Raw genomic sequence first — 15,408 nt, 5'->3', positions numbered from 1 at the left:
CAGAAATCCATTCGATCAGATGTGACCAAAATCCAACTACTTGGCCTCGGCACCAAACGGTGAATCTGGCAGAAGGTCAACTCCGCTTACCAGGTAAATCAGGGGGGCTTGGAGTCGGACATGGGGGCCCACCGTGGCTGTGGGTTTTTGTTCCAGTCAGATTCCACCTGATCACACTGAGCTCATTTAATTAGCTGGTTTGTTTTTCTCTTACTCTGCATTCAGAAAAGCACAGCCTTTTACGTTTATAAGACAAATGCTTAACTCTCTTTAGTTGATTTCATTTTATTTTGCCGTTTTCCCCTTTCGTTGTGTCTTATTAATGACAATTAAAAACGAGCAGAGCGGACCCCCCAGGCAAACAACACGGAATAAGCAAAGGCTGCAAGCACTTTAGCATCAGACCCACTAATTAGTAAATAACGGAATTAATTAAACGATTAGAACACCTAGAAAAGTAGAATGAAAATCAAGATGAAAATACCGTGAGGATAACCTGCTGACGTCCCCCAGAAAGTCGTCGACGGGAAGAAGGTTCACATTCTAACGTGACAGTGACCCGAAACACACAGCAAAAGAGGAACAGGCGCATGTCCTCAGGTGGTCTCGTCACAGACTGCAGTCTGACTTAAAACCTGTGCAATTAGGTGAAGAGTGCAGCCCACCGACGGCCACCGTTCAGTTTGACTGAGCTTGAACAGACGAGGGGGCAAATATCACACAGCCTGGATGGGCAAAGTTGGTACAGACTGGGGGCTGGAATCAAAGCAAAAGGTGGTTCTGACATGGGGGCTCCTTTTAACCGTCTGCGTTATTTGTTTGTTTTGTCTGAAATGTTGCTATCATCTTTCACTTGGCTGTTCTGAGTGGCATTGAGTGAATGTGTGTGTGCGTGTGTGTGTCTTCATGTCCAAAGAGAGTGCAGGCAGGGTGGCGTGGGCAGAGAAGAGTGTCAGGAGTGATTTGAGACAGACGGGGAAGGTCTACAGGACGGTAGTGAGACCCCCTATGTTATACGATGGCACAGGAGACAGAGGTGGCAGAGTTAAAGATGCTAAGATTGGCACTGGGTGGACAGGATTAGAAATGAGGACATTAGAGGGTCAGCTCAGGGTGGGAGATAAAGTCAGAGAGGCGAGTTTGCGTTAGTTTATAGAGAATCTGGGTATTATATTGAGAGAAGGGTACTAAGGATAGAGCTGCCAGGCAAGGGGAGAAGAGGAAGGCCGAAGAGGAGGTTTATGGAGGTGGTGAGAGCAGCCTTGCAGGTGATGGGGGTGACAGAGCAAGAAGACGAGGACAGGAAGAGATGGAAGAAAGGGGTCACCACAGCAGATCATCAACAGGAGCAGCCTAAAGTAGAAGATGAAGAAGTTTGTTTGTGTTTTCATTTCAGACTGAAAATCGACAAAATACGACTATTTTGAAAGGGGTGGACTCTTCTTCTATGACCGTTGTGAATGTAATTCTTAAGAAAGACCCTTTGTTATGCTTTAGTGAAAAGGGGTCTCCTCATCAAGGCTTATTGCCACCCAGTGGATTCATTAGGTGACGTTCTCCATAATTTATGATGGTTGTGATTCAGTGGTAACTGGTGAATTTGACATTTTTGGCCTTCAGTTTACCCTCAATAACCCATAATAACATGAAAAGATATTTTTAGGAAGACCTGTAAACATTAAAACTCAAAAACTGAACCTCTCATTCCTTTTTATTTTTTCTCACTGAATCCCTGTTTAATATTCTTTATTATTTATCTAGATTTATTATATTTACAGGATAAGGCTTATTTTTGTCAGCAAAGAAGAAAATGGCACCAATTAATGGTACATAGACTACACCGCGTTTCTAAGCTGCAGAGAGCAGGACAGCATCAGCTGCAAAGCAGGGACCCACCCAGGACGCTGGGCTGCTAGTTGCGTTCAGAGCCCACTCACAAGTACAGAACCAAATAACCAAACCTGCACACGTTTGGGATTAGAAATGAGGAACACACAGGCACACCCCCAAGTCCTGACCGGGCTGCGATTTGGACAAAGGCTTTCGGAGCTGAGAGGCAGCAGCATGTTACCCCTCAGTCAGATTTTATACCAAATCCAAACCTCTCATTCCTAGAACTATTGAGACCCTTTGCTGTGGCCTTCCAAATTATTTGCTTTAATTCTCCTTGATGTGTGTAGAACGTGACTGGAGACCACCTATGCCCAACAGGACATCACGTAGACAGTCACTCGTGTACCTGACATGGAAGACCCCACAATTCACACTGCATGTCAGGAAAAAACAACAAACCATGAGCTCCGGCGAGAGAGAGCTCTCCTCCATCAGATTGTGGTGGGCCACAAATCAAGGTAATGGGGGGGGTTAAACCATTTCTAAAGCTCTGAGGGTCCTGTCAATAATTGTAAAGTGGAAAACGTTGGGAACCACCAGGTCACTCTCACCCGTTGGCCAACCAGAGTAACCAGCCAAGAAGGACCTCAGTCAGGGTATGGCTGAGGTCTCCATTGTCACTCTAACTGAGCTTAAGAAGTCCTCTGCTGAGACGGGAGAACTTGTCAGAACGACGGCCGACTCGGTGGCACTCTTGTTTAGGGCAGAGCGGCTACTCTGATGCCACTCTCGAGTTAAAGGCATCTAAAGGACTCGGAGCACCCGGTCTGATGAGACACAAACTCTTTGGGTAGAACTCCATGGGCAGTGTCTGGGGCAAGAAAAACTAGGGATCACCTGCCTAATGCTATCCTTACTGTGAAGAGTGGTGGTAGCAGCATCATGCCATGGGTGTGCAGGGACGGGGGGACCGGTCAGAACTGAGAGTCGGTGGAGTGCAGCCCACCAAGCACAAAGAGTGCCCTAAAAAAAGAAACCTGCACCAGTGCATAAATGTCCTCAAACTGGGGGAGATGGTTTGCCCTTCATGACAATGACCCGAAACCTACAGCCACGTCAACGCTGTGACTGCTCTTCAGAGGCCCAGCATTAAACCTTATAGAACACGTGAGGAGAGACGAGACCTCCATGATGGCAATTCACAGTCTGACTCGCCCTGACTCATCGTCGTCAATCCTTGAGCGGGCATCTGGACGAGGCTGCCTTGGAGCCAGTATGCCACTGTAGGTGCCAATGTGCACAATTTGCTTCCAGCTGGTCTGACCTTGTGCTGTCGCCTTGGCCTCCATGAGGCTCAGTCCATGTTGTTTGAGCTCGTCCTTGACTGGATGACCCCACGTTGTCTTCGGCGTGTTTTGTTGGGCGGTTTCTCCATAGCAGTTGGTTTTCATTGGGCAGGACCAGCGCAGTTGTCTTCTTTTCTGAATGACTGGGATGTTGGAGGCCTCTGATCCTCGTCGTATCATTTAATTTCGTGTTCGGTCTTTGAGCAAGATTCCGAGAATTAACTGCAGGCATCGCATCAGGGATGTTTCCAGCCTGTTGAGGTCCGTCTCCGAGCCGTGGAGGAGGACTGGGATGACGAGTGGTCAGCGGGGTCCCATCTTAGTCTCGATTGCTGTTTTTTTCACCAAGTGCTCCAGTTAGTGACCTGAAAGCAGCAGTGGCTTGCCCGATTCGACCGTTGACCTCGGAGGTAGTGGCCATTGTCTTCTCCTGTATATTTGAACTCCGCTGCTTACTTAAGCTGACTGTGTTCAAGGTAGACGCCATTACTTGGGTTATTTTCAATGTTGATTTTCAGCCCATACGGTTGCACCTCATTTGCGACTCTCTGTGAAGATGGCGCTGTCAATGGCAAACGTAAGGTCCGTCAACTCCATACTGTACAATACAACATCATTTATTTTTTGTAAAGCCCCAAATCCCACAAGAACTGCCACAATGGGCTTTCACAGGCCCTGCCTTTTGACAGACCCCCACAGCTTTGACTCCCTTAGAAGACAAGGAAAAACTCCCAAATAAAAAGGAAGAAATCTCAGGACAGGCAATTCAAAGAGAGACCCCTTACCAGGTAGTTTGGGCGTGCAGCGAGCGTCACAAAAGGGGTAAACACAATAGAGAGAACCGAGCACAAGTAATCTTCAACACAATAGGATTAGTGTTACAATACGATAGTAGGACAGTAGTAACATTACAAGAACAGAGTCGATGGTATCACCTAAGAGGATTCCGATTGGTTCAGAGTCCTGGACACCTCGGCCATCAAGCCGCCTCCCCCTCACTGGCCATTTCACAGCTGAGTCAGTGCTGGGCCGGCCAATCAGATGAAAGGACCCCTCTACCTGACGATTCCAGTGCTCCTCCATGCTGTACCCCTTGATGGCCATTAAACATTTTTCTCATCGCTCGCCGTGTTGAACAGCAGGGCGATGTGCGGCTCACTGACGGAGTTTGAGCGGATCGGCCAGGAGGACTACAATAAACGGTCCAGGGTCTTGTGTAGAGATGTACACGAGAACTTGAGGCTGTAATGTGATGCTGTTGGTGCTTTTACAAGGTACTGAGTTAAGGGGTCCGAGTGTCTGCTATGAATGAGAGTTTTCAGTTTTTTATTTTTAATAAATTTGCAAACCCTTTTGAAAATGTTTTCACTTGGTCAACATGGGATATCGACTGTAGACCGATGGGCAGAAATGGCACCTGTGACCGTTTAGAGTTAAATCTACGACAGCAGAAAGTGCAGGGGTCTCAATGCCACCGCAATCCACTGTACTTCATGAGGCCTAGAAATTGACGAGATCCAACAAACTGTAATTCAGTCGTTTAATGAACGCCGAGGTGCTTTAAAGGTGCCCTGCAACAGAGTCGAACTTGAATTAGGACGGCCTGCCCTTCTCACGTGAGATAACAGCGACGGTGTGAGTGAGTGTGCAAACCCAAAGGCAAGTGAGCAGGACTAAAACTCAGAGGGGCCGTGAGTGCACTTTGGTGACGGGCCCCAGGCTCTTATTGGGGTCAGCGGCCACCTTGGGGTTTTAGAACATTGAAACAGCGGTGACAAGAGGAGGCCATTCAGCCCTTTTTCCTCCCTGATCAGGGGTACTCCTTTCCAGTGCTGGTGGTCCGCAGTGACTGCAGGTGTTCATTCCACCCAGTTTTGTCATTTAAAGTCAGGCCTAGCAGATAATGAAACTTGGTATTTAATCCAATGGCTTCTTTGTGTTTTCAGATCTTTTATCCCATTGTAGATTTTCCACTTCCTGAGAACTTTACGCGTGTTTTGTGTTTGTTGAGCAGATTTGCTCCTCTTCTCCATCATTTATTTGAACGTCGCCTTGACGTGGTTACTTCAAGGTGCAGGTTGAGATGGAAGGTTACTTCAAGCTGCTGGCCCCTCTGTCATTGGCACCTCATTATAAACTGATGGCTGCTTAAGGACACCGGTGACAATGCAAAGCCAAATGTCCCTGTTTCAAACCAAAAGAGGCCATTAAGAGGTCTTGAATTGTAACAAGTAAGTTAACTAAAAAAAAAAACTTTGTAATTGTTTTAGTCCTGAAGAAACACTCGAGAGGTTAAAATGAAGCAATGCAGACCTCCAGGACCAGAGCCGAGTCCCCTGACCTTCACTCACTGGTCACTTTATTAGGAGCACCCGGTTGGACCCCCTTTTGCCTTCAGATCTGCTATAATTCTTCAGTAATGAGCTGTAAACACTCCTCAGGGATTGTGGTCCACACTGACATGAGATCATCACGCAGTCGCTGCAGATCTGTCAGCTGCACATCCATGATGTGAATCTCCTGTTCCACCGAATCCCAAAGGTGCTCTAGTGGATTGAGATCTGGTGACTGTGGAGGCCATTTGAGCCCAGTGAACTCATCGTCATGTTCAAGAAGCTAATGTGAGATGATCTCAACTTTGTAGCATGGCGTGTTATCCTGCTGCAAGGAGCCATCAGAAGTTGGGGACACTGCGGTCACAAAGGGATGGATGTGATCAGCATCAACATTCAGGTAGACCGTGGCATTTAAACAATGCTCAGCTGGTACTGAGGGCCCAAAGTGTGCCAAAAAGATATAACATCACACCACCTCCACCACCAGCCTGAACCGTTGATGCACGGCAGGATAGATCCCTGCTTCCATGTTGTTGACCCCACCATCTGAGTGTCGCAGCAGAAATCGAGACTCCTCAGACCTGTCCAATTTTTGGTGAGTCCGTGTGAATTGTGGCCTTAGTTGCCTGTTGTTAGCTGACAGGAGTGTCACCTAGGGTGGTCTCCTGCTGCTGTAGCCCACCTGCTTCAAGGTTTGATGTGTTTTGTGTTCAGAGCTGCTCTTCTGCACACCTCAGTTGTAACCAGTGGCTATTTCAGTTCCTGCTGTCTTTCTATGAGCTCATACTCAGTCTGGCCATTCTCCTCGGACCTCTGCCATCGACAAGGCCTTTTCACCCAGAGACCTGACCCTCACTGGATGTTTTATGTTTTTCACCCACAACCACGCTAAGTTCAGAGTCGCTGAGGTCACCTTTGTTCACCATTCTGATGCTCGCTTTGAACGTCTTCACGGTGTCTGCATGCCAAAATGGCTGCTTAGGAGTTTGCGTTAATACGCAGTTGAACTGGTGTACCTAATAAAGTGGCCAGTGAGTGTCGCTCAACATCAGGTCGACTGGGGCGTCTGTCAAGTTTCAGTTCATCCACAGGCCACTTCAGTCCTCGGGCCTCAGGCCAGCTTGGCTCGGGCCACATGCTTGGTCGTTACAAGACCAACGTAAGCCTGATCTCGGAGGTCCGGACCTACAGTGCCGTGCTGGTGTATGTTCTCTAACCCTAACCTAGATTTTGTCATATGAATGGCCTCAAAGTGCAGTATTGGAGAAAAGGCTCCTGAGAGAACACACAATGCAGTGGAAAGAAGTAGTTGGTTTGCTAACGCCGTGTCCTGACCACTACGCCTACGTTGCAGACATTTGTCTCCGTTTTTCGCCTTTTGTTTGGCGCCACGAGAGTAGGTTAAGCCTGGTTTGGAGGTGGCATGGACCTCGTTGACTTGTTAATTGTACGAGTTTCTGCAGTTCCTCCGACTGTTGTGGGTTTACTGAGACATGGGGGCCGGTGGGTCAGCTGATCTTGGACTCGTCTTTGGTTTTGCTCTCTCACTTTTTCTGCCATCTTTGTGTCCCTCTCTCTGTTGCAGACTCAGCCTACGCAGGCTCAGGCGACGGACTCTCTGCAGGTGGAGCTTCTTCCTGTTCTGGAGGCCCCTCCGCCGGCTCCGGCAGCCACCTCGATCACCCCGATAACTCCATCTCCTCCCTCCACGGTGGACACCGCTGCCCTAAGCCAAGAGACTGATTCGGGTGAGTAGCGGCTGATCACACGTCCCAGGCCGTGCCCATGTTGGGGCCTCTACAAAGCCTTAGGGACCCTGTTACTCCTGTCACGTGACGAAGTTGTGATTGGACAGGCTAGTCTGACCACTGACTGTTTCGTGCGCCACAATCTGGAATCTTGTCCAGCATATCATCTTTACAGCCCGCCGGACCCCCTTCAGGCTGGTTTGGGATTGTGTGGTTGGCACTGACCAGAGTAGCCAGAGCGCGTTTTGCTTATCAGCCCCTCAGACATTTATTGGTAACGAGATCATAGCCCACTCTGAGTGAACAACAAAATGGCCTGTTAGCCACTTGAACGTCACTTGAACCCAATGTGCATGTCATCTCGATCTTTTGACGATTCCTTCCTTAAATTTCTTTTTTTCTTCCTCTCAGGTGTGGATGCCAGCTCTGTGAATCGCGGCCAGAAACGGCCAAGGGCTGTGGTGAGCCACATCTGCTCCACCTGCTCCAAGCAATTTAAGAATGGCTACAACCTGCGGCGACACCAAGCCGTCCACACTGGGATCAAACGTGAGCAGAGGGAGCTACCCAGAGTCCCCGTCAGTCTCCTTGAGCTTCCGGGCAGTGACGTCAGTGCGGCGCTGCCCATCACGGTCACACAGCAGCCTGCAGGCTCCATTTCCACCGAGACGGTGACAGCCAATACCCAGCCCATCCTGGGGGCTGCTGTGTTGGCGAGCGCCGTTCAAGTGAGTAGGGGACGTCGCGGGCATCTGGGGCTGTGACTGGCCTGGCAGGAGTATTTGACTCGAAGTTTTCTCATGTACAGACTCCCGAGAGCAGTAATGCGCGGCGTGTGAGGAAGAACCACGCGTGTGAGGCCTGTGGGAAAGCGTTCCGTGACGTCTACCACCTCAACCGACACAAGTTGTCCCACTCGGACGAGAAGCCTTTCGAGTGTCCCATCTGCCAGCAGCGCTTCAAGAGGAAAGACCGCATGAGCTACCATGTGCGGTCCCACCAGGGGGGTGTGGAGAAGCCCTATGTATGCCCACATTGCGCCAAGGGCTTCTCTAGGTCAGTAGCTGTTGTACAGGCTTGGTGTGCAGTGCTGTAAGACCAGGACCAGCTATGTCTTACCGTTTCTGTTTTTCTTTCTCTAGGCCAGACCACCTCAACAGCCATGTACGGCAAGTTCATTCCACGGAGAGACCCTTCAAGTGCCAGGTATCTGCAGTCCAGGGAGTCTGACATTGAAAAGTGTTAGCATATAGACAGGCAGGTGGCCAAGGGCGAGGTGGGTCTTAGTCGTGTGGGTAGTTTGATAAATGGGGGCTGCTGATACAACATGCAGGAGGTGTCCCTACACAGCTGTGACTGAAAAGAAGGAAATCGTAGGAAAGAGCTGTGCTGCTGCTGCTGGGTCTTATGGGGCTCAATTCCAGGGTTGACTCAGGGCAGGGCATTGTGGCACAGCACTCTGTCACTGTCTCCGTTACAGTGGGACCGGCCATTTGGCCGTATGTTGGTCACAAAGCGTTCAGGTCATTGCAGTTGAGGGTGTGGGCCACCAGTTCACGTGACTTCTAATAAGCCGATCTTCTAGTCTCTGCGTCAACGTGACGGGTTCATGTAAGGCAATGCCACCCAACCACTAAGTTACACCACCGGTAGGGTGCAGGTTGGCGTCATTGGGTCGCGAGTGGGTCACCTAAGCGTTCTGCAGAGCTGTGCGACGTGTTCCCCTGTTTCTAAAGGAGCTTGTTACAATAAGGGTGACCTTTAATGAGGCTCGTGGTTCACCTAGGAGGCAGTTTGCCATTGAGAACCGCAGGCGTAAGGAAGAAGGTGTGGAGTCAAATGCGTAAGAACTATCCACATGGAGCTGCGGCGATTAAAACAAACATTAAGGGCCCAGAAAACACATGAGACCCTGTGATAATAATGATGATGATGAAAGGTTTATTTAGTTTGGTAATTTCTAGAACATTATCACCCTAATTGTTTTCTTGAGGCTCTCGGCCTTAAGTACTAACAGACTCGGTTTGGTCAGCTGTAAATGGGTACACAACTATTTACACCTTCTTCTTCTTCTTCTTCTTTTGGCTGCTCCCATTAGGGGTCGCCACAGTGGATCATCTTCTTCCATATCTTTCTGTCTTTTGCATCTTGCTCTGTCACACCCATCACCTGCATGTCCTCTCTCACCACATCCATAAACCTCATCTTAGGCCTTCCTCTTTTCCTCTTCCCTGGCAGCTCTATCCTTAACATCCTTCTCCCAGTATACCCCTCATCTCTCCTCTGCACATGTCCAAACCAACGCAATCTCGCCTCTCTGACTTTGTCTCCCAACCATCCCACCTGAGCTGACCCTCTAATGTCCTCATTTCTAATCCTGTCCATCCTCGTCACCCCCAATGCAAATCTTAGCATCTTTAACTCTGCCACCTCCAGCTCTGTCTCCTGTGCCACCATCTCCAACCCATATAACACAGCTGGTCTCACTACCGTCATATAGACCTTCCCTTTCACTCTTGCTGATATCCGCCTGTCACAAATCACTCCTGACACTCTTCTCCACCCTGCCTGCACTCTCTTTTTTGCTTCTCTTCCACAATCCCCATTACTCTGTTGATCCCAAGTATTTAAACTCATCCACCTTCGCTAACTCTACTCCCCTCATCCTCACCTGTCCACTGACCTCTCTCTCATTCACACACATGTATTCTGTCTTGGTGGTCCTACTGACCTTCATTCCTCTCCTCTCATATCTCCACCTCTTCAGGGTCTCCTCAACCTGCAGATCACAATGTCATCAGTAAACATCACAGTCCACGGGGACTCCTGTCTAATCTCGTCTATCAGCCTGTCCATCACCATTGCAAATAAGGGCTCAGAGCCGATCCCTGATGTAAGCCCACCTCCGTCACTCCTACCGCAGACCTCACCACAGTCACACTTCCCTCGTACATATCCTGTACAACTCTTACATACTTCTCTGCCACTCCCGACTTCCTCATACAATACCACAGCTCCTCTCAGTCACCCAGTCATATGCTTTCTCAGGTCCACAAAGACGCAATCCAACTCCTTCTGGCCTTCTCTAAACTTCTCCATCAACATCCTCAGAGCAAACATCTCATCTGCGGTGCTCTTTCTTGTAATGAAGCCATCCTGCTGCTCACTAATCATCACCTCAGTTCTTAACTGAGCCTCCACTACTCTTTCCCATAACTTCATGCTGTGGCTCATCAATTTTATCCCCCTGTAGTTACTACAGTCCTGCACATCCCCCTTATTCTTAAATATCGGCCCACCAGTCCACTTCTTCTCCACTCCTCAGGCATCCTCTCACTTTCCAAGATTCCATTAAACAATCTGGTGTCACAGATTGAGGCCCTTATCGTCCTCTTGAACCCTCTGACTCGACTCCAGACACCAGGTAAAAGTCCAAATATTACTTTAATTTGAACAGTACAGTGCACAAAGCACCCTCCACTCCACAATACTCATAAATCAATAAACACTACAATACTCAGTCCTCCACACTCCCAGACACTTTGTCACCCTTCCTCCCAGCTCAGCTCAGTGTACTGGTTTCCCAGAGTCCTTTATATAGTCCATGACCCGGAAGTGTTTCTCCCTTCTGTCCATGTGATCATGAACACTTCCGGGTCAGATAAAAAGCTCCTTTCTTCAACCCGGAAGCACGTCATTTCCTCTTGTCATGTGATCATGACGTACCTCCGGGTTATAGGGCAAGTAAGAGTCCAGCAGCCTCCCCACAGCGACTCCTGGTGGTCCCCATAGTATCCAGCAGGGCTGTGCATGTAAACTACAAAGTCCATGAGGCCCTGCTGGAATTCGGGGAACGTCCACGCTGTTGGAAGAGCTCCACCTAGTGGCCTGGGGGTGAGGGCCGGAATATTTAGCCGGCCACACGCCACACTGGTTAAAAACTCCACTGCCTTCTCTCCTAAACACTTCCATGCTTCCACAGGTATGTCATCTGGACCAACGGCCTTTCCATTTTTCACACCATATTGCCAAAAGTATCAGGGCCTCCCCTCCAAATCATTGATTTCAGGTGTCCCAATTACTTCCATGGCTACCGGTCTTTAACATCGAGCACCTCGGCACACAGGCTGGAATGGGTCGCTCTCAGGAGCCCAGTGAATTCAAGCCTGGTACCATGATAGGATGCCACCTGTGCCATAAGTCCATTCGTGACATTTTCTTGCTACTGAATATTCCACGGTCAACTGTTAGTGGTGTTACAACAAAGTGGGAGCAACTGGGAACAACAGCAAGTCAGCCACCAAGTGGTAGGCCACGTGAAATCACAGAGCGAGAGCAGCGCATGCTTTAGTGGGGGCAGCTGAACTTGCCACACCTTTAAAGCCTTTCCACAGGTCCTGGCAGGCCATTAGTGGGCCGTGAGCGAGGAAATGTGAGACGTCGTGGCTGAGTTGTGTAATCTGACATCCTGAAGGCGACGAGATCTGGCAGCTGCAGCTGTTAAATTTAACAAGCCCCAGACTAACTTGAGGTGGCATCTGCTTCAGAAGAGACAGAAAATATTTTAAGCTTTAATGGCAGCATGTCGTTTATTTTTCTGGGTCGGTTCATAAGATCGTATTGTGCACAAAGAATTGAGAAGTTTGCACTTGTGATGTAAAATGTGTCTCACATGCTGAATTATGTATGGACTTGTTCTTTGGTGCGACTGGTTAAGGTATCTGTGGGCTTCTTAAAGTAAGAATTTAAAGACTGTTCTGTATATATGGCCCCCCCTCCCAAAATCCGAAGCCAAGCTGTGCCCACATATCTGGCAGATGTCCTGCGTTAAGTAAAAGGACTGCTTACAGGAGTTGTCTTCCAGCATTCATTCTGAAGTAAGCACATGACGGTTTTATGGAGAGGAGCTGCAGCCAGTGGCTCACATTGCTCAAAGATGTTGTCCTTTTCAGACCCCCGTAACTGCCTGCCTTTGGTAACATTGTGATAAATTTATGTAATAACTGTGCGGAGAAAAATGAGGGAGCGGGAGAGCGGCGGCCATTTAGAATCTCATTAATCACTGTTAGCTTGTGATGTTCTCGTAAACAAGCAAAGGCACCATTTGAAACCTTGGGTCGATTAAGCGCGTGCGCCCGTCGGCATTCTCTGCCAGTTCTACTGCCCAGGTGACGTTGGGGTTTGTCACTGATATTCCAGCAGTGGATTATGCACTTAAAAAGTACAGCTTCAGAAATGAGTAATGCAGCAAATATCAAATGAATGAAAGCATAGCTGATTAATTATGCAACCATCTTTAAATGAAATGAAGGTATTGTAAGAGTACGCTTGTTTTATTTCTTACTGTGAACCTGAAAATGGCAGATTCGCCTTGCCGGTTTGGGTTCGAACAAAGCGCTTCATGTGAAGTCGGCCTAAACATAACCTGACATTCTCAGACCCTCTTAATCCAGATCAGGGTTTGAGGTCTGGGCACAAAACAGCTGTAGGTGGGTCGCAGGGGTCACAGGGTCAGCATGTCAGTGCCTCTGGAGAGGAAAACAACTCGGGTACAACATGAGACTGACCAGGTGTGGATTCAAACCCTGGAAGCCCCCCAATGGCTAACGTTCCACCCCGTACAGAAACCTCAGCGTGAAAGAGCATCTCAGACGTCCAGGTTGTACCTGATTTAATTTGACTTAAGGGCTGAAGATTGTAGGATAGCGTTTTCGGATTAATGCAAACGAAAAGCGTAACAGAAGTGAAGTGGTTTGGCACAAAACCAAAGGATGACTTGTGTGGCCCTTGTGCCGTGTCCAGCAGCGCACATGCTGGTGGTCTGTTATTCAAACTGGACGCTTACTTACTGCAGTATATGGCAGCTTGTTAGATTGTTTCACCTTGTCCAAAGCTAAACTGCATTTCTTAATCTTCTTTCAGATCACGCAGAACACAGGAGCTCAATACATTAATAAATATTATCCACTCTATATATCTGTGGTGGGCTGGCACCCTGCCCGGGGTTTGTTCCTGCCTGGCACCCTGTGTTGGCTCCCAGCAGACCCCCGTCACCCTGTGTTAGGATATAGCGGGTTGGATAATGACTGACTGACTGACTACTATATATATATATATATATATATAATCGATATATATATATCGATATATCTCGATATAGATATAGATACATAGATATATAATAATCCTAACCCTAAAAGTGCAACGATTTTATGTCATGCTTCAAATCGGGCTTATTTTAAAACCTTCATATATATGTTTGGTATCATTCTTTTCACAATTTATCGCACTGTAATGTGATGTTGTTAGATTTTCAGATTCCGTTTTTTAAATTATAAACTAAAAAAATATCAAGAACTCCCCTCCTGTGAGACAAGACTTTGTGCCAAGAGATTTAACCAGGCCGGGGTCCGGAAATAAAAGACAAAGAGTAGACAGCTGCTGTAACGACTTTTAAATGTTGCTGTGCGAGGTGCAGATCATGTGACACGGCAGCAGCAGCAGCTGATCGAGCAAAGAGGAGGTTAAAAAAAAAAAAAATGGTATTTGTTTCCCATTGTGTCACCGTTTAAGAGGGGGTCTCGGAAGAGCGACCCCCCTCTCAAATACACAGCAGAATGACTGAAAGGAAAGAAAACTAAAACATCGGAATTGGCTAAAGAGAACAAGTGCGGTCACGGCCTAAAATGACCGCCATCAGTCAGATACACCGAGTGTATAAGCTGCATAAAATACCAGGAGTCGTAGCCAGTGACATGTTAGGTGGTTACCCACAATGCACCTGTCAGTCACCTACTACTATCACAAAGGCTTGTTTAGCTCTTTCCAACACTCGCAAGGCTTCATTCAGTAAAGACGCAGGGTGCTGCTGTGTTATGAGCCTGCGATACACTCGGACCAGTCGTGTCAAACATTCACTAAGGATTCTCAAGCCTTGTGCTGATAAGACACGTATGTTCTCACCCACTTAAGGCGCCACACTGCAAATATAAATGAGCACGTCACTGATGCTTTGTAAGAGTTATTCAAGCCGAAAGATGCCGTCATTAATGTCTTGTTACTTAATAGAATGTGACTAACAGGTGCATTATGGGTATACCTCATCATCTAAAGTGTCACCTCGTAATTAGCCTTTATGGAGTTGTGGGATTGATGACATCATTAGCCTTTCCTTTCAGGTGTTAAGTAGTCAAGTATGTTAATAATACAATCTTGCAGCGGCTGTGGACCCCCAGCCCCTCATGCCATGGCAGCAGTGCCAATAGTTAATGCCACTGCTAAAATAAAAAAGCGACATGCAGAGCCCCTAGTAAGTACCGCTTTTCACTGACCAACTTGCTTTTAATCATTTTAATAGATTGGTGCAAATAAACAGATGAGTCGTGACCCTGAAGGCCTTGAGCTACATAACGTAGGTATGTGGTGGAATAAAAAGACAAGACATTAATATAAGAATGTGTGGCCAAGTGATGTTCTGAAAAAGAAAGTGGGGCCGTGCAGCTTAGAAAAACATTAAAGCAGTTCTAACAAGAACGGGCTCTTCAGACCAACCTACTATTCAGCCAAATTCCTACAAAATGACATCCAGTTGGGATTTGAAGGTCCTCTTATTCCCTGTGTCTGTAGCTGTCCCTGTGAAGAAATTATTTCTAACATTTGGACAAAATCTTCTCTGAATTAGTGTGGCTGTGTGTTTTTTTTTTTTTTTGAAGAATTCATTTAAAAGTAATAGCTGGGATCCTTCATGATTGTAACCAATTCAGTCAGTCTCCGTTTGCGTATAAAGGTTCAGATCCTTCAGTCTTTCCTCGTTGCTCGTCAGCCTGGTCACTCGTCTGTGGACCTTCTCTCGTGCTGCTGTGTCTTTTCGGAGCCTGCAGTCCAAAGTTACACGGAGCACTTCAGGTGAGGCCTCACTATTGTGTCATAAAGCTTAAGCTCCTTTGACTTTTACTCCACACATTTGTGTGTCATCTAACCTTCTTAGTGACGTCTGTACACTATGTATGTATGTAGATAGTGAGCAGCTCACCATAACTCATAGGACTTACAAATAAGGTGCATAATGTACAGATGAATAACAAATGTGAGATGTACAAATTACAAATAGACAAAATTTAATCTGCATAGTTTTCATCTATAAAG

The 15,408-nt window shown here is 47.6% G+C and overlaps 1 protein-coding gene across 2 annotated transcripts in view; it reads left to right on the top strand.

Moving 5' to 3' along the window:
- Positions 1 to 15,408, top strand: part of LOC114661653 (myc-associated zinc finger protein-like) — a 29,300-nt gene that overhangs the window by 3,497 nt on the left and 10,395 nt on the right. For both annotated transcript variants that reach the window (XM_028814808.2, XM_028814809.2), the window contains exons 2-5: positions 7,101 to 7,263; positions 7,675 to 7,991; positions 8,072 to 8,319; positions 8,406 to 8,469. In XM_028814808.2, coding sequence (XP_028670641.1) covers positions 7,101 to 7,263; positions 7,675 to 7,991; positions 8,072 to 8,319; positions 8,406 to 8,469 — 792 coding nt within the window. The remainder of the gene's footprint in view (positions 1 to 7,100; positions 7,264 to 7,674; positions 7,992 to 8,071; positions 8,320 to 8,405; positions 8,470 to 15,408) is intronic.

Source organism: Erpetoichthys calabaricus, chromosome 12 (assembly GCF_900747795.2).
Source record: "Erpetoichthys calabaricus chromosome 12, fErpCal1.3, whole genome shotgun sequence".
Classification (NCBI taxonomy): Eukaryota; Metazoa; Chordata; class Cladistia; order Polypteriformes; family Polypteridae; genus Erpetoichthys; species Erpetoichthys calabaricus.
The sequence above is the reverse complement of the archived record's forward strand: the minus strand, read 5'-3'. Positions and strand labels throughout refer to the sequence as shown.